Here is a 20,516-nt window from a genome sequence, read left to right as displayed (position 1 = left end):
ATTATTATTATTATTATTATTATTATTATTATTATTATTATTATTATTATTATTATTATTATTATTATTATTATTATTATTATTATTATTATTATTATTATTATTATTATTATTATTATTATTATTATTATTATTATTATTATTATTATTATTATTATTATTATTATCAATATTTAAAACAGTTGAGTAAATTTTTTCAGGATTCTTTGATGAATAGAAGGATCTAAAGATCAGTATTTATGTGAAATAAAAAGCTTTTGTAATATTATACACTATACCATTCAAAAGCTTGGAGTCAGTATAATTTTTTTTTTAAATAAATGATAGAAATCAATACTTTTATTTAGCAAGGATGCTTTAAATTGATCAAAAGTGATAATAAAGACATTTATAATGTTACAAAAGATTTCTATTTCAGATAAATGCAGTTCTTCCAGACTTTCTATTCATCAAAGAAACCTGAAAAAATTCTACTCAACTGTTTTAAACATCATAATAATAATAAATGTTCCCTTTCAGTCGGTCACTCCGAGTCACGTCGGTGACCGACGAATTGGGATATCGCTTCGATAGACCAATCTACTTCGAGTGTAAACTAAATGAGCCAATGCACAGTGGCATGCAATTACTGCATCCAGCTGCCGCTGATCACAGCGTGAGTATAATAAGGCAGCAGGTGCAATGCATACCAGCTTTTCGCTTCGGAGCCAAGCGACAACATCGTTCTGCTCAACTGTGTCTGTTCGAGAACTACGAGTTCAGCACGCTCTCGGAAGCTTCTTGTGTTGGCGAGACGGCGCTTCAGCGGTGGTCGTTCCAGTGTCGAGTGGGTTGCGCACTTCAGGCTGCTCTACCCCTGCCGTGTTGCAAGCGGTAATCTCCCCTGTGCGCCTCAGCACTAAAAGAGCATTTCCTAAAAGAGCAAATTTCTCTAAAAGAGCTACACGGGTGCGTCTTTATAAAGCGCTACTCGCAAGGGGGCTCAATTCCCCTGTGTCTCAGGCCGGCCTCTTTGGCGACGCAGTCGAGAGCTTTGCCCAGCAGTTCTCGGCTGCCCAGAAGCAGACTGAGGCAATATGACACATCCTGCCCCGGCGGGCAGCTTCTGCCTCCACCTGTCCGCTGGCTGCAGCGCCCCAGCCCGCTCGTTGCCGAGGGCGGGCCCCCGCTCCCGCGCCACATCCGCAGCAGCCTTCAGCAAAAAGCGGCGTTGTGGAGCCAGACGTGGGCGGGCCACCCTGCCTGTCCAGGCCCCCGTCCAACCTGGCGGCAAGCAGAGAAGCAAGCGGCCCTGAGACAGGTGACCCAGATATGGAAGGATCTGCTCGTCGGGAGATGTTGAACACACCACTCCCTCCCCCGGAGGAGGGCCGGGCGGAGAATCTTTTGTTTCCTTTTTTCCCGCCGTTGGCCTCACGGCCGACGGTACCCAAATTCTTGACAAAAGAGCAGTTTCCTTTATCTCTGGGTCCCAGGAGGGCACGGAGAGTTGCGGACGGACTAACGCCGGACCTCACTCATCCTCCTCCTTCGCCAGCCGGCAGCAGCGGGCAGTTCGAGAGCGTCAACAAAAGACCTACTCACGCACCCTCTGCCAACCCGTGGAACCAGGTGAGCCTTGCACCCCACACTCACACTCCTCTCCGGCCCGCTCACAAGCTGCCCGAGGTGGGTCCCTGTGTTCCACTTCGCTGCCCCACTGCGGGTATGGCTGTGGTCCCGCTGGTCCCGCTTGTACGGTTTCTGGGCACTTGGTCAGCACTAACCAGCCCGTCTCGCTGGCTTCTGTGGACCATCAGCCTCGGTTATGCGATTCAGCTCGCCCGGCGCCCGCCCAAGTTCAGCGGTATCCGCTTCACTACAGTGAGGGCGACCGATGCCCCTGTTCTGCGGGCAGAGATCGCAGTCCTACTGGCGAAGGATGCGATAGAGCCGGTCCCTCCAGCCGATATGAGGTCAGGGTTTTACAGCCCTTACTTCATTGTACCCAAGAAAGGCGGTGGGTTACAGACAATCTTGGATCTGCGAGTTTTGAACCGGGCCCTTCATCGGCTACCGTTCAAGATGTTGATGCAGAAACTCATCTTCGGGTGCGTCCATCCCAGAGATTGATTTGCAGCGATCGACCTGAAGGACGCGTACTTTCATGTGTCGATCCTTCCGCGCCACAGACCATTTCTGCAGTTTGCGTTCGAAGGACGGGCATATCAGTACAAGGTCCTGCCCTTCGGGCTGTCTCTGTCTCCCCATGTCTTTACGAAAGTCGTGGAGGCAGCTCTTGTTCCCCTCAGAGAGCAGGGTGTTCGCGTAACTATCTAGACGATTGGCTTATACTAGCACAGTCTCAGGATCAGTTGTGCGAGCACAGGGACCTGGCGCTTCAGCACCTCAGCCTGTTGGGCCTTCGGGTCAACTGGGAAAAGAGCAAACTCTCCCCGACGCAGAGGATCTCTTTTCTCGATATGGAGTTGGATTCGGTCGAACAGACAGCGTGCCTCATAGAGTTCAAGGGCAGGACAGCGGTTCCACTGATACTTTTTCAGAGGCTCCTGGGGCATATGGCGGCTGCAGCGGCACTTACACCACTCGGCCTGTTACATATGAGACCGCTCCAGCACTGGCTTTATGGTCGAGTCCTGAGGTGGATGTGGAAGCACGGCACTCACCGGGTCCAAGTTACATCGGCCTGTCGCCAAACCTTCACCCCGTGGTCAGATCTTGCATTCCTCCAGGCAGGGGTGCCCCTAGAGCAGATCTCCAGGCATACTGGGGTCTACACGGATGCCTCCACCACCGGGTGGGGTGCCACGTACAATGGGCATGCAGTCTCAGGGGTTTGGACGGGTCCGCAGCTGCATTGGCACATCAATTGCCTAGGGTTGTTGGCAGTGCGCCTTGCCTTGAACCGTCTCAAAGGGCGCTTATGAGGCAAGCACGTACTGGTCCGAACGGAAAACACAGCGACCGTTGCGTACATCAACCAACAAGGTGGTCTGCGCTCCCGTCGCAAGTCGGAAGAGGTCACTTTGTGCTGTTCACATTCCGGGCCTGCTCAACCGTACAGCCGACGAGCTGTCTCGAGCAATGCTCCCGGGAGAATGGCGACTCCATCCCCAGACGGTCCAGCTGATTTGGAGACGTTTCGGAGCCGCTCAGGTAGACCTGTTTGCTTCTCCAGAAACCTCTCACTGCCAGTTGTTCTACTTCCTGACCGAGGGAACACTTGGCACAGACGCACTGGCAAACAGCTGTCCGCAGGGCCTACGCAAGTATGCGTTTCCCACAGTGAGCCTTCTCGCACAGACACTGTGCAAAATCTGGTAGGACGAGGAGCAAGTCTTGCTAGTGGCGCCGTATTGGCCCAGTCGGACCTGGTTCCCCGAGCTAGTGCTCCTCGCGACAGCCCCTCCTTGGCCGATTCCTCTGAGGAAGGATCTACTGACTCAGAGACGGGGCACCGTTTGTCAACCCACGTCCAGACCTTTGGAAACTCCATGTCTGGTCCCTGGACGGGACGCGGAGGTTCTAGGTGACCTACCCCAGGAGGTAGTGAACACCATCACTTCGGCAAGAGCACCGTCTATGAGACACGCTTACGCCTTGAAGTGGAACCTGTTCATCGAGTGGTGTTCTTCTCGCTGAGAAGACCCCCGGAGATGCCCGATTCCGGTCGTGCTTCCCTTTCTGCAGCAAGGGCTGGAGCGAGGGCTGTCTCCCTCCCCCCTCAAAGTCCATGTTGCTGCTATTGCTGCGTACCATGACCCGGTGAATGGGAAGTCCGTAGGTAAGCATGACCTCATCATCAGGTTCCTTAGAGGGGCCAGGAGGTTGAATCCTTCCCGGCCCCCCTTTATACCCTTTTGGGACCTGTCTCTAGTGCTAAAATCACTACAGCAGGGCCCATTCGAGCCTTTGCATTCAGTTGAGCTAAAGTTTATTTCATTGAAAACTCTGCTCCTGCTTGCACTGGCCTCCATCAAGAGGGTAGGGGACCAGCACACATTTTCGGTAGACGATTCGTGCCTAGAGTTTGGGCCGGCTGACTCCCAGGTAATCCTGAGGCCCCGGCCCGGCTACGTGCCCAAGGTTCCCACTACACCCTTCAAAGACCAAGTGGTGAACCTGCAAGCGCTGCCCCCGGAGGAGGCAGACCCAGCCCTCGCTTTGCTCTGTTCCGTCCGAACATTAAGGTGCTACGTAGACCGGACACAAAGCTTCAGGACCTCAGACCAGCTCTTTGTCTGTTATGGGGGCCGGCAGAAGGGGAAGTCCGTCTCTAAGCAGAGGATGGCCCACTGGATAGTGGATGCCATCACCCTGGCTTATCAGGCACAGGGTGTGCCCTGCCCATTCAGGCTGCGAGCTCACCATCCTTCTAGAAGTGCATTTATGTTAAAATTGTAACTTAAATTATCAAGTTTAGTTATTCTTATTTCTTTATTGCAAAACGCTAAAACTGGCACCGTTTTGGAGAGAAATGGGCTCTCATTTTAACCCATATCATGGTGTGTGATGCTGAACTATGAGTTTCTAATGGTGTTTGTATTTGCACTGTTCTAAATATTAATATTTTATGTGCAACAACAGCATGCTGTCTCAGTGGCCTTGCACATGATTTTAAATCTATTTTTTCAAACTTTATGATTTAAATGTGGATGAGAATAGCTTTAATATTTTCTTCAACTGAATACTGTTTCCGTGCTGTTTTAATGTATTTTAAAGAGATGGCAGTCAAAAGTAAAACTGCTGGATGATAGATATTCTTCATTCTTTATGACAAACAAGATAATGTGAATTACAGAATGTACAATGTTTTTAAAATGTGTAAATTGCGGTGTACAGCGTTTATTATGAGGGAGTAGAATCCACAGCTCAGTACTCACTACTCAATACTCATGAGTACTTTTAAATAGGCTACTCTTTTACTCTTACTGAAGTAGTTTTTTGGACAAGTACTTTTACTCTACTCACACTACATTTTTTGGAAGGTAATGGTACTTTTACTTGAGTATATTTTTTCTGTACTCTTTCCACCACTGCTGAAACCTGACCACACACCAAATCTGCAAAACCATACACTAATTCTCTGCCTCAATTTATAAAACATTTTCAAAACACAACAAACAATTCTCTATGTAACACACAACAAATCTAACAGGAATTAATATTATGGCAAAGGTGTTTGGAAATATTAGCTTTTGAGATGTGTTTGTGATATTTTGAATGCAGTGCTTCATTTTGCAAGAGATGTGAGGAATTTAGCATTTTGTGTGTGCAATTCTTGGATTTGTGTGTAAGCAGTTGAAAAAACCCACAATGAGACCAGTTGCTTAAAAGCAAATGCATAATTGACTACAAAAGTGAAGCTAGTTCTGGTAAAGCAAAATTTGCGTGCAGATGCCATGTTTGATATAATTTTTCTTATCTGTGTATGAAATTCATAAATGTTTAAGCATGACTTAAGTGTACAAATACTTTTTGGGACCTCTGTATCTTATAAAGGCATTAACATCCCGACAGGCTTTTTATGATGTCATTTACACAGTGTGCATGTGTGCGTTCGTGCGTGCATGCACGATTATGCACATCTTATAGGACCCACCTCTTTTAGGCAGCCCATGAAATTATTGCTGACGGGAGATCCAGGCAGGTCGGCAGTGCTTGGGCTTCCCCCCACATAGAAGAAATCATCTGAGCCCAGCATAGTGTAATCCTCCTGAGTGTATCCTGTGGTGGTCAATATACCATCCACTGATATAGTCACCTGTTAAATTATAACAATATAGAAACACAACAAATTAGTAACTCGTTTAAAAACGCGCTTTTAACCTGAGCGATAACCTTATTTTATTGTTTATTATGGTCCATGTTGTTCAGATTTGCCCGTATTTCGGGTCGCTTACTGCTAACACTCTGGACCATTGGTCTGGATAAGATTTATTGGTGATAGTTTAGTACAGGTTCACGGGACAGGTAAAGAAAATATTGCTGATGAATATTTTCTTCATCTTTGATGGGTTAAGAAAATGAATTCTTATCTGGTTTGGAATATTACTAATTGGGGTTAGTAAATGTTAAAACCAAGGACAAATTATTTGTACTTGTTTTAGTTTTGGGGGATACGCTACTTTGTCACACGCTCACTCATACACATAAACAGAAGTTCAGACACATACTTGAACATGCATGCATTAAAGGAAGGCATTAACCACTGTCAAAAAATCTAATTATCCTTTTTTCAAAAGGTCATACTGAATAAACATGAGAAGGATCAATGATTCATTGGTTCAATGAAAAGGGGAGGAGCAAAGCCACAACATCCAATCAGCAAGCACCCATGCAGAATAAAAAAAAAAAAAAGAATCAGGAAGGCCATGCAACAAGACACACGGCACAGAAATCACATGCGGTAGACACACACAAGGGATTTGGGTGGAAGCGGAGTGATAAATTGAATGTAGTGTTAGTCACAGTGATATATGAGGCTGAATGAGATGGTGGAGATGTGGACATGCTATGAGTGGTGTGGAGGTATCAACTGCCAGAGTTCCCAGAGTTCTTAGGTTTCTCTTGTGTGTTTGTTTATTTTCGGGAGGCTCTGCAAGGTGGAAATTTCCCCTGTGGACATTCTTGGAAATCCTCTGTCAGTTATTGCCGACAGTCCTCGCAAAAAATGTGGAGGCTTGGTGTGGGGAGAAAAAACACTTTACTAGTTACTGTGAGAGTCCCAGTGAGGATGTGAATCTCTACGTAACGTTAACGTGAGGACGTAAAAGCCAGCCTGATAAACAAAAAACCAGTAAGAAACAAAACTGTAAAAGAAGGGAAGGAAGTTTGAGAGGGGGGTAAAGGGGGGAAATGTGAAAAGTCCTGGTAATACAAACCCATTTCCTCATTTTTTGAAAAGAGTGTCTAGAATGAAACTCAAAGAAAAAGAAAGAAAGGGAGAGGGACACACGGCAAACCAAAAAAGGACAATAAGAATGATATCTACCAGACAATGTAGTTTGTTTACCATAGCGTGTCCAATGCCTGAGTGCTTTCAGGAAGAAGGGGGAAGAAAGGAAATCAAAACAATAGTGAACAAAACGGTTGTTAATAAATGGACGAAATTAAAAGAGAAAGAAATTAATGATGAAGATTCAGGGTGTTAGTACATTAGTTTGGTTAGAAACAGGTTAGTAATAAAAATGATCTCATGAATGAATAGTGTTAGTCCCAAAAACTGTTTCTTCCCAAGATGTAAGAAACAAGAAAGGAAAGACAGATTAAATAGGAAGAGTACAGTATGTACAATGAGAGCATTTTACTGTGGGGACATGTGGCCAATGGTTGGATCACGCCGGTTGACTATTTGACTTGTCGTCCAACAACAGACTAATTAATGATTGTTAAAGATTGTTGACTAGTTTTTGATTTTAAGGGTATGTGTTTTACTTAGGATGCTGATGGTGTGTCCTATTTGTGTCCTTAGCCTGCTATACGTTTTATATGATAAAAGCCTCTCAGACAAGTTTTTAAATTCATCATCTTAAAAGCACCACTCTACACCTTTAGTCTTGTATGCAATTGCATCATGTAGTTTGTGATCATTACACCATGATTGTCAAGTTAAAAATGCGTCTCGAAACTAGCTAGTCAATTTTGAAAATTGTGTTTTATTGCTGCTTGCTATTCATTCCAGTAAAATTGTAACATAAATAAATCGGAACAACATCAGTAGCTGACGTAGAGATATCAAAACAGGTATCAAGATATCAGCTTATCAAATTAGATTTGTAGCAAGTTTAAGTTCTCAAAGTGATGAGGAAGAATGACTGCTCCTTCAAAAACACAGCAACTCGGTATGCTTTTGAAATTGTTTAAAAGACATTTCTAATCATAATGTTATTGTTTCTATTTCATTTTCTACTTATGAAAATACTTTTGTGAAATAGGTAGGTACATTAGTCATTTTTAATTAATTCAATCAATTCATTTTTTTTAGTAGTCATAGGAAAGAATATGCAAATTCCGCCATATAGCACTTAAAATAAATAAAATAAAAAGCATTTAAAGAGCCTTAAAATTATTTATTTTTGAATAAGGTAATAATACCCGCAAATAAAAGTACTTGGTAATAGTAATTATAATGTTTTACATTATAATTACTATTACTACTTTTATTTGCTGGCATCAATGTATGTATTTATTTATTTTATTATCAGTAACAGATCATTTTACATTATTTGTGTATAATCTAAATTATATTCATGAGCTAAGGCTCCACTATTTTATTATGTCACAACCAGAATATCTGTGCTCCCAACTCAACTATCCCCACCATTTTTTTAAAACAGCTATGCCCATGAATTAGAGAAAGAGAGAGAGCAAGAGAAAGAGAAATAGATCTCCTTCAGTCTGTCAGCTCATATGCTAGCCTGAAAACATCCCATGAGGTTTGTGCTATATCTTTTACCAGTCTGAACAAAGTAGTGACATGAAAAAAGCACTTACTTGATAAGCCCTCATCATATTTTCACTCCATATAAATCTCTCTCACCTGCCAGTAAAGTTTAAGGTCAGCCAATCAAATCAAGCATGATCTCACTGAAGACTCAAACCCAATCCTCGAACATACAAACTCTCTTACTGATGGAAATTTATCAAAGGCTCCATGTAAGAGAACACTTGGGGCCTCATTTATAAAACCCACATACTATCCAATATCATCCTACATTCTATGGATTTTATTCCACTTTAAAAGTGACAAATCGAGATTTAGATTTCAGTTCAAAAGGGAAAACTTATCTAACAATGTTAAGCTATTAAAAATGTTAAATGTTAACAATAATTTTAAGATCATTATAAGCACATTTAAAGGTGCAGTAGGAGATCTTGGAAAATGCTAACTTTAGCCTGATAGCACTGAAAGCGAATGTCCCACCCTCCCTGCAATCGCCGTCCAAAGGCATGCCCCCTGAACGCATTTACGCTCACAGACCATGAATACCAGAGACAACATTACAATAGGCTACATCAGCGGTTCCCAATTCCAGTCTTCGCACCCTCGCATCCAGACCATAGACTGTGTAAAAACAGATCCAGACGCTGCGCAGCGCAAATCTGTGAATTAAAAGTTAAGTAAACTTCAACAGATTTCTCCTGCTCAGGGAGTAGGGAGCAATGAACACTGTGTAGGGATCATATCGATCAGAACACAGTTCATGCACGTAGCTCACTTCTAACGAGCTGGTTATCTGAATCGGGTGTGTTAACTAAGCGAAACATGCAAAATATGCAGAGCGCGGGGGCGCGAGGACTAGAATTGGGAACTGCTAGGCTACATGTTTCATTCACCGGTGAGAAAACTTTATAGTACAGTTAGTAAAAGTACTACAGTACCAGGAAGGAAGATCGGGTTGTTGATGTTTGTCTGCCATTCTCGCTCTGTCTGCACAGTATGTGTGAACACGCTGATGACGTATTCTGTCTGCGCGAACCGGGTGTGCAAAGGTATGCGAATACTTATGTTGACAGACAGGTAGGAAAGCCAATTAAAACGCTCGGGCCGAGCATCTTGATTGGACGAACATTTCCACAGAATATATAAATACAGATAAATACATGTAGACCACTTAACTTTATGATTGCTATCGGGATGTGAAGAGACTTTCAACCAGCATAACAAAATTTTTTTCTGAAGACATTCACCTATTGCACCTTTAATACCCTAATTACTATGTTTTCATTAGTCATTAAGTTAACATGCAATTTGCAGTAAAAAATGCTACTGCTACACAGTAAAGCATGTTTGCTCAAACTTTGAACAAGGAGAATGATTTTTGGGTAATATTTTAAGAAATAATGTTTTTAAAAAATGGCAGGCTAAAACAACTAGTACTAAAAGCTCTTCCTTGAAAGTTTTATGACAATGTGATTTCAAATTGTATTACTGATTAGGTTAAGTTGAAAAAGTTAGGCTGTAACCGTTGTTTTTATTAGATTTTTATGCTTTTTATCGTCTTTCTGAATTTAATTTCCCTTTTAGGTCTGCATAATATTAATATTATTTGCAATAACAAAGCAAATGGATTTAGGAACAAGTTTTCATGCATGCAGATGTTTTGTAAAGAGTTTATAGAAACATTTAGGACATTATTGTATGTATACATTTAAAATTATTAGGTGAATCTTTATAAATGAGGGTGCTGGTCTCTTCAGTTAAGAACTGTATTTAAGAGTCTCTGCAAAGCTATTTGTTTTAAACAAACTGCTGGCTTAGTCAGACCTCCACGTACCTTGCTTAAATATAAACATTAAAAGGAAATAACTGTCGACCATGGTCTAAAAGGTGATTGCTAAGATAAAACTTTGAAAGTTCGCTGACACTTGTAGAGCATCGGAGCATAGACTGAAAGGATTTGAAGTCAAGCTTTGAGTTTTCTGATGCCCTTGAGTGTTAAACCATGTCAAGTAAAAGAAATAAAAGACTTTAAGGTTAGAAAACACAGGAGGAAATAAGAACCCTACTGAAAAAAACAAAACCATCACAGACATTTCTAATGGTTTCCACTACAAATACCATTAAAACATTACAAACCATCAACTTTTAACCATTAAAAAATGGTTTTCTGTACTGTGTTTTGGGACATATTCCATTAGGATTTATTGGTTTTAACAAGCCACCAATAGAAGGTGACCAATTACCAGTAGAGACACACAGGGTCCATTACAGTTTCCATTAAAACCAATACAAGTCTCATTATAACCAGTAAAACCATTACACATTTTGTGGTGGTATCTATTGTTTTTTTCAGCAGGGAACATACTCTTTCATTATTAGGAAACTAGTTAACAAATTTCAATGCAACTAAATTCAGTCTTAATTAAATAGTGACAGTTCCAAAAAACAAAATCTGATTATAAATCAGCTGCAACATAATTATATTTGAATTAGAACATGAACTAGTTCTCCAGCTAGCTGTGAGTAGTCTTAAGAGCAGCCGTCGTCTAGTGATTACCTGTCTCAGGTTGCGTGTCACTTTGATGTCATGCCAGGCGTTGTCATTGAACTTTCCATTGACAGGCTCAACGATAGCCTCGAAGGCTCCTGAGCCCAGGTTGATGACCAACGAAACGGCACCGTCTTTCAGCGCTAGGTTAACGTAGTCAGCCGACTTGCCCGTGTGGAGGATGAGACCGTTGCGTTGCCAAGTTTTGAAGGACAGAGTGATCTCATCACTGCTACTCTGGATAGGATTCTGAGACAAGTCATAGCAGAAGTACTCCGAACCCCGGAATGTTGCCACGTTGTCCTCGCGTGCTGAAAACAATCAAGAAAAAAAATGACAATGTTAATTTGTTTTCAATAAGTGAACTTGAAAATTGGTCAAATTAACGTTGAAGTTGTTCTTTGAACAATGAACATTAAAAACGATCATTCTGTCCTAGACAAGGAAAAAGTTCTGTCAGTGTTAAAACCAAGATTTCCCTGAAGTGACTTTCTGAGGTAGATGCAGACAGAGTGGGATTGTGGGAGCTTTGTCAGAGCGGTGAAGCAGCATACCATGAATTCACATTGGCACTCCCTCGCAAAGACCCTTCAATTTCACCTCAAATTCTGTCTGAATAAGGAATCAGAGAGTGTTGTGTTTGATGTAACCATTTAAAAAATAACCTTTCTGGACGTTTTCTTTATATTTTTTCTGGAAATGTCCTGCTGATGAGGCCTCAAGTGCTTTTCATGATTTGATCCCCAGTGCCTCTTGGCAGAGGAAGCTTATTTCCGTATCCAACATTTGAAGTGTGACATTGCTATTTGCAAATTACCCTGCAGTAAAGGAAGAACAATGGCGAATGTCTTTATAAATCTGCGAGGGCTTGTTTCTTTCATGCTAACTGTTCTCTTCCCCTAGAATTTTGGCTTGCCAAAGGATGTATCAGAACTCACTGTCAGCTCCCCTCTGAGCAAATTACAGGGACAGAAAGGAAAGGGAGGAGAGAGAACAAGTGAAAACAGGATAGGAAGAAAGCAGAGAAGTAAGATGGGGTTGTGGGAGTGACAGAGAGAGAGAAAGAGAGAGAGAAAGGAAAAAAAATGAAATGGAAAGCTTAAGATAAAACTGAGATGAAGAGGAGAGGGTAAGAGAAGCTTGTTGTGAAGGATGTGTATATTAAGCTACGATGAAACAATGAAAGCCTGAGTAAGCAAATCAAGCTCATGGAACAATTATAAAACAGATTTTAAATTTGGATTGGATGTCGCCACGAATTCACTTTTGCTCTATGTTGTGCCTAGATCTAATCAAGGTGCATATGTTTACTAGAAACTTCTAGACAGGTGTGTTGAGACAAGCTGGAGTCAGAGCTTCATAGCTTCTCAGAAACTTTAATTCACAATTGTTTTACCATTATATTTAATAAATTGTTGAATATACGAATACACAAATCCTTATCTACCTCATTATTGCTATATGTACACTTTGGCTGACACAATCAATATTAGATTATCATTAAAGGTGAAACACAGGCTCCAGCATTCCGATGACCCTATATAGGGTAAGCAGTTTGAAGAATGGATGGATGGGTGGATTATAGGTGAAACTACCTAAAATACTTTCTCCTAGTCCAGTTTAATATGCAGAGAAGCGTAATCCTGGCATTAGTATGTGGATTTCAAAACATTCCCTGTGTTTGAATGTCTACCTTCCTTCTACATAGTACATCCAGATTGCATTTACTGTATACTACGCATTCATAGAAAATACTTTATACAGTATAACATTTTAGGCACAACTTTTGCTTGATTTGGTTGAGCATCCTGGCTGGTCCAACAAGCAGCATTGGCTCAACCGATCTGTTTGTCCAATCAGTGGAATACAGGAGGTGATTATTATTGCATTTCATTCTGAAGGGCTCATCCCTATATCATAATCCTTTTGAAGGGTTTACCCTCCAGAGTGAGAGCTTCGAAGTGATGAAGGGTGCAGGGGCCCAAAAACTATCCCTTGGAATGCACTTCTTTGTCACCTTGCCAACCAATTAAGGAAGTGCCTTTGCCATGCAATTCAGCCTGTGCAAAGAATCATTGCACAATTTTTTCTTTAAAATCCTTCATTCCGAAGGGCAATTTGATGAGGCTTTAGTTTGGAATGACCCTTTAGTATAGCATGACTGTTCTCGCTACGAAGTGCCCTTCAGAGTTGGATTTATACCATTTGTTTCACAGCATTAATCAGCAATTCCGTCTAGTACCATAGTGTTGCACATTTCGCCTTCTACAAAATCATTTTCAAACTGGGCAGCTTTAGTATTCACAAGATTATTAATTCACTTGTTTCACAAGGCCAACACAACCAACCACACAAGCTTATGATTAGGGCTGAAACGATTCCTTTTCCTACAAAAAAATCATAGATGCAAATTATTTGCCTCGAGGCTTCGTTTAGTCCATTTACTGTAACTACACACGGAACACTGTGTTTCCCCACGGACCATTATTACTGACGCACAACCCGATAAACACTGGACATAAGCCCTGCGTTCTATTCGGAAGGGCACATCCCTATGCCCTAATCCCTTCAAAGGGTTTACCCTCCGGAGTGAGAGCTTCGAAGGGTTGAAGGGTGTAGGGGACCAAACAACTGTTTCTTGAAGTGCCCTTCTGCGTCATCATCACGTGCCCACACAGAGGCGCCGTCATCATGCAAAGAATCTGCGCAAAGGATCATGGGAGCCCAAAGAGTCCATCAGTTGTCCCCTTCGAAATCCTTCATTCTGACGGGCCCCTTTGAAGTGGCCAGTTTTAAGCACTTCGGTTTGGAACGACTCTTCAATATGGGGGCCATGATTGTTTTCACTCCGAAGTGCCCTTCGGAGGGCGATATATCCTGTTTGGAACGCACCGAAGACCGTAAATCAATATGGTGGCTAGTTTTGAGGTCCCTAAGTTTGATATGTTTTGTGAAAGACTAAGCACCATTTATGTTGATCGTCTCATTCTCTCTCTGTGACACACACACACACACACACACCCCCCATACAGTTATGCATAAAAATACCACAGAAAGAAAGTTTGTCAATATCACACGAAGAGTGCCAGTTTTCACCTCTAAAAATAAGCATGATTACAAATGTGTTACTGATTTTATGCAACAGTTCAATAAACAAGTTTAAGAATAAGATATTTACGTTTTAGACACCTTATTGCATGTAGTGCTCTATTTCGCCAACAAAAAATAATTCCAAACAAAGCCACAGCGCTGTTTTGTGTCTTTGAGCAACATGACGGTGTTTCGTTCCTGAATGAATCAACCGTTCAAATGATTTGGTTCAGTCGAAATGACTCACTTTTTAACAGTGACTTGCTGCCACCTATTGACAGTTTTAATTTCACATTTAAAGTATCTTTTCATTTTTAAAATAATTGTAAATATCAGAATTCAGTGTTTCATGTTTAAAATAACAAAATATTATGTATGCATTTGTATGGGTTTAGTTTTAATGGTAATTAATGTATGCAAATTAGTTGTTTATTTTAAGAGACCTATCTTATTTTCTCTTGTGTATCTAGTATTGCTCTTTAATAAAGAAAAATTACTTCTTATCTGATTACTCGATTAATCGATGGAATAATCTGTAGAATACTCGATTACTAAAATAATCGATAGCTACAGCCTTACTTACGATATTAAATAGACATGCTTATTTGCATAACAGGTTTTGATTAACAGTTAACTAGCCTACAGTGGTCTACATAATGAGTCACTTGACAAAAAATTGATGATTGTTAAAAATGTGTTTTGTTTTTTTGAGCTTCAGCAACACAGCCAAACACACAGAACAGACATGAGGGATGTTTCCTCTAAGGTAATAAAGTACATTACAAATCGGCCTAACCATATATGGATTTCCAATATCTTTGAAACATGGTGTTATTACTTTGACTAAATTTTTACTGCATTAAGGAGATGCAAGGTTGTGCAGAATAAATATTAAAAGCAATAACTTATTGATTCAGAGGTACTGAGGGAAATTAATTCTCTCATATTTGCTTAGTCAAAGCTGCAAAAATAAATAATCTGAATATTCTCATAAGGGCCACACTTGATGTTAGATTTCCCCATAGCTTTGATGGGTCAACACACGTATCAGTAACTTGCTGTTTTTCCATAGCAGTCTCTCTTAACGTCTGATCTCATGTGATCTCACAGGGTCTCCAGGCGGGACAGAGTCTCTCCAGCAATCCTGTATCACAGTTACATCTCAACTCAGCCTTATCAGGGTCATCTACAGAGGGCCTGATCCGATGTCACTTACTCAGAGAGCTCTTACACAAGTTATTTCCACTGACACGTCTGCGTGCAGAGGTGGTCAATTGCCTTAAGACTGCATGGGAATCGTGACTTACCTAAAATAAATAAATAAATAATTTTAGGCAATATATATAATGTGCTGAAATAGAAATTGCAATGCACTCAGTTAGTTTTTTTTTATGAACAAAATGTTATTTGAAATAACAGATTGTGTTCTATAACACTTTATTTATTTATTTATTTTTGCAATAAATCCTGTTAAATATTGTAAAATCAAAGCAATATTTTACAGTACACAGGAGCAAGGCAAATATTAGCTTTATTACCTGTTTAAATTAATGAATGCAATCGGGTTCTTGATAGAGTAAATCAATGTTGAATTTCCTCACCAGGCAGATCAACACATCCCTGCAGTATTTGAAATAGAATAATGATCTGCTAAAGTGGAAGAGAAAGAAACAGTGCTTGCTTTGCATTCTGTTCATTTTACATTGATTGTCACTCGCAGGGGAAGCGAGTTTTTCTCCACTGCTCCGTTTGCAGCTCAGTGTACCGAGCTTTGATTTCAAAATCCAATGCAGGCAATTAGCTACCTCATTTACATGTCCCTGATCTCAGCACTGACATTTGGCTTGGCAGCACTAAAGCCGTTCCCTGCTACCACCAGAGAGAGCTCTTTCACCCTGAAAAACCCTGAACAAGGAGGTCAAATTAATGGCTTGTGTTTCTGATTCTGAACTAATGAAAGTTTGAATCTGACTTGCAACATTTCCCAACATTTTCCCAAAAAGTGTAACGGTGAACATTTTTAATAACCTTGTTTCCAAACCAGAGGTGGACAAAAAATGAAGTACATTTACTTGATTACTGTACTTAAGTACACTTTTGAAGCATCTGTACTTTACTTGAGTATAATTTTTTTCTGGAAACTTATGACTTTAACTTCACTACATTTGAAAGACAAATATCGTACCTTTCACTCCACTGCATTTCTGTCAAGGCCCTCAAAGTAGAAAGTCGTTACTATGTAGCAGCTTTGAAAGTCAGTGGGTGATTTTTTTTTTCTTCTCTAAAACATTACTTTTTTTCCAGACATTCTATAAGTAATCACTCTTGTAGGGTTACATGAAGATATTTCCAAGCATTTTCTGAACACTGACCAGTTGCAAATGTGATATTTATTTACAACAATTTAATAATAATAAGTTAATATTGTGGTATTTATTAGACACAATATTGCTTGATTTTGTAAAATTGTGTAAATTAAAATATTACCTATAAAGCCACAGAAAAACGGTTGTGCGTCTCTTTACAAAGCACAGTAGATGTTTGACTTGAAGCAGCACTGCACAAACCACTCTGTGCATGACATCAAAGTACCGCGAGAGCGATTAGACAGCATTTTTTACATTTTTGTTTTGATGTCAATTAAATCTTGCTGTTTTGCTTTTTTGTTAAAGCAGTGTTTCTGTTGTAAAGTTATACAGCTAAAGTTGTGTTGCTGGGTTTTAAAGAAGGTTTGATTTTTTTTTCATTTCAGTCTGTATTTACAGCAATTTCACTGTCCACTTGGTTGAAATGTGGATGAATGGGTACACGTAGATGTATGCACACACTGCCAGAGCTGTGTGAGATCACTACCATGCTGCTTTTGTTGGGGTGGGAGTAGAGGTGTTATTTTTTTAATATATATATTTTTTTGTGGTCAACTCACTTGTTTAGTTTCTAGGTTTTCACCATTCCATAAACTCTTCATTCATGCTTCAGAGGCATAAGTTATTACATGCAACAATAACAAATCAGTGCATTGACATAACATTTTTTTTTTGAAAATGTACTTTAGTACTTTTAAAAGCAAGTATTCTGTACTTTTACTTAAGTAAAAATCTGTCTTTACAACTTTCACTTGTAATGGAGTAATATTTGACCAGCAGCATCTGTACTTTCACTCAAGTAATGGAGTTGTGTTCTTTGTCCACCTCTGTTCCAGACTACAGAGGTATTTCACAAAAATATTAGACAACAAATATTTTCAACACTGATAACAATAAGAAATGTTTTGTAAGCAGAAAATCAGTATACTAGAATTATTTCTTTATGATGACATGACACTAATGACTGAAGTAATGGCTGTTGAAAATTTAGCTTGGCCTGTACAGGAAAAAAAATTACACTTTAAAATACATTAAAATAGAAAACAGTTATTTTCTGCAAAAACTGTAATGACATTTAACAATATTACTTTTTTACTGTGTTTTTCATCAAATAAATGCAGGGTTGGTGAGCAGAAGAGACCTCTTCAAAACATTAAAAACTTAATGAAAGCATGTTTATTGCAAATTATTTGGTTATATTCAAATACTTTACCTAGGTAGTTTAAGACTGTAGTGGGACTTATGTCATTTGTAAAGCTTTCCCAGAGTGGGTGTATTGTTTCCATGGTAACACTGACATCGACTCTGATTGGTGGCTCTTCAGAATTATGGTTAGTGTAGTTCTTCATTAAACATGAGTTAAAATCATGTGGCTTCAGCAGACACATATCATCAATCTGTACAAAACATACAGTATATTCCATCCAAAAGAAGTCACCATTTGAAGCTCTTTGTCAGTATGTGTTTTCCGTCTGTCTGAGGGTTGTTTTTGCACCCTTAATGCTGCTACAGATTTAGTCATCTAGGAAGCAGGCCCGCTACTGGCTTCGGTAATGTGGCGTGAAGAATCCTCAGTGGCAGCAGCCAGCGGTGTAACGTGCCCCACCGTGCCTCCAAACTGCATCCAGCATCCTCTAACACAACGCACTGCAGATATCAAGCTAAAAATAGAAGGCTAATTTCTGCATGACAATGCCGGAGCACGACTTAAGAGTGGGAAGCGATTCTGGAAGCCTCCTACATGCTGATGAATCAGGACCGGAAAGAGCGAGCTTAGCATCAGTCATGTGCAAAAATGGTGTGCTGTGAATGAGAGTGTGCAGGTCTCAAGGGTGACCGTACACCAACCTGCCAGCTAATGCAACCCTAGTGGAAAACAAGATGTGTAAGAGGCAGAAAGCAATGATGCTGGCCATGATTTGTTGTGTCAAATTCAACCATAAACAAACTGGTAACATCTCTGATGACACGCTCATGAGTTGAGGGTTCTGGTTAGTGTGAGAAAACATTAGAACAGAGCCTTTAGTGTCTGTATTTAAAGGGGTCATAGGATGCTACATGCACTTTTACAAGTTCTTTGAACTGAAATGTGTGTTGGCAGTGTGTGTACACAACCACCCTATAATGATAAAAATCCACCCAATGTTTTTTTTTAAATCTGGTTAAATGTTTTCCCCTTTCTCAAATCGAGCCGCTCTCAATCTGTGTGACGTCACACAGGCAGGCCCCTCCCACGATAGTTTGATTGACAGTAGCGTTTCAGCACAGACTGGACTGGTGTCTTACCTCAGACCCGCCCTAAGTGAGCTGAATCTTTGCAAATCACCTTTCCTAATAATGTGCTAATTAGCAAATTTCACGATGAATGCAGCTAAATTAAACAGTCTCTCTGAGAGCAGCTCGGAAGAGAGGGGCGGGGTCAGCAGAGCTCATTAACATTTAAAGGGAAATGCTACAAAAACGACTTGATCTGAAAAGAGCTGTTTTTGACAGGGTAAAAAAAGGTGTTTTTACACTACCATTGAAAAATTTTAACCAAACTATGTTACAGACTTTTCATTAAGATCCTAAAGAATCATATCAACCGGTGGAAAATGGGCATCATATGACCCCTTTAAAATTACACACTCTAGTACGGCTGGAAGACAATGAATAGCTAGAATTTTTTTTTTTACATATATCACTATTTGGTAACGCATTAAGGTCCTATTAACACATTAACTAACATTAACAATAAGCAGTACATTTGTTACAGTTTATTAATCTTTTTTTTTTTTTACATTAAATTAACTCAGGACCATTAAATAAGATTAACACTACTTTTAATTTCATCTGGCAGATGCTTTTATCCAAAATTACTTCATCATATGGATCACTTTTATGATACTTCTTTTTTTTTCTTTTCTTACTTTTTCCATGAAAGAAAGATGGAACAACAAGAGGGTGATTTTCGCTTTTATGTGAAAAAATTATCGAAAAAATGATTGCTTCCCCTTTAAGCAGACACAATGTCAATAAGATTCTCTTTATGGTGATGAGCTCTGTTCAACTCTGATGTCATATTATTGCAGTGCTGCCTTTAGTGCAGCATTCTGGTCTGATGGCTCACCACCACACTGTCATCTGGTTGGTTAGAGGCAAGCAGCCCACCTGTCCAGCTGAGCTCTGCCATTCGACAGGTGTCGAGGGTGGTGGTTTGCACGGTGAATGATGAACGTACGGCTGACAGGGGTAAGGTGGGGATGTGCAAGGGTCCCTGGAGTCTAATCCCATCAAAAGAGGCAGTGATGCAGAGAGCTGGGTGCCATGCAGCAATGGTCAAGCTCGGTGTAAGACAGATAGCAAAGATTTCAGTCCGTTAACACACTCTCCTTAGGATCCAGTGACGACCAAACCTCAAACAGGATCGTCTAAAGTAGTAAAAACATGAATGTGATGTAGCAGCAATTCATGCGAAAAATTAATCTGTAGTGACTGTTACATAATTTACCACATTCAGTCCAAACTGCCCACTTAGTGCCGCTGTTAAATATTACTCAAGGTCAAGTGGGCTGATGATGCTAGCACACATTTGAAGTCAAATTAAAATTCTACCAGCACAAGAGTCTGCAACTAGTGCAATGTTATTTCAGGCTGCAAAAAAGTCCTACTGCCAAAAATTTCTTGCATAAAAAATGTCTTGCATAACCTGCATCACGTCCAACAGTCAAATGTAATTCTTAGAAATATGTGGGTGCTATACATGACAGATATTTAATCAATAAATAAAACCAATAAACAGTAAAGCAAAAATATATAACCCTTTATTGTACAATTCTTGTAGAGCAGCAAAAACAGGATGCAGAATTCTGTGCTGCCATGCAAGCAACTCTTGGACTGAAATATATACATATACATCTACAGTCGCTGTGTCAAAAAAAATAAAAGTTTTAGAACCTTAAAAACACATATCAACACAAATGCTTTTTCAGTTCTGCTGTGCTCCTCTAGCTGATTTTGAATGCAAGAATGCATCTTGTGTGAACAGCTCCTTACTCATTCAGTGCCGCTGCTCTTGATAATGTAA

At 40.3% G+C, this 20,516-nt stretch overlaps 1 protein-coding gene across 1 annotated transcript in view; it reads right to left on the bottom strand.

Annotated features, from left to right (window-relative positions):
- The window catches only part of LOC107567711 (neurexin-3b-like), a 172,172-nt gene that overhangs the window by 66,451 nt on the left and 85,205 nt on the right, over positions 1–20,516 (bottom strand). Inside the window, exons 6-8 of the mRNA XM_016253453.1 lie at positions 11,004–11,305; positions 7,016–7,039; positions 5,603–5,764 (exon numbers count right to left, since the gene is read on the bottom strand). Of these exons, the coding sequence (XP_016108939.1) occupies positions 5,603–5,764; positions 7,016–7,039; positions 11,004–11,305 (488 nt within the window). The remainder of the gene's footprint in view (positions 1–5,602; positions 5,765–7,015; positions 7,040–11,003; positions 11,306–20,516) is intronic.

The sequence above is a fragment of the Sinocyclocheilus grahami genome, unplaced genomic scaffold (genome assembly GCF_001515645.1).
Source record: "Sinocyclocheilus grahami isolate Dianchi unplaced genomic scaffold, SAMN03320097.WGS_v1.1 scaffold1182.1, whole genome shotgun sequence".
NCBI lineage: Eukaryota > Metazoa > Chordata > Actinopteri > Cypriniformes > Cyprinidae > Sinocyclocheilus > Sinocyclocheilus grahami.
This window is presented reverse-complemented; position numbering and strand designations above follow the sequence as displayed.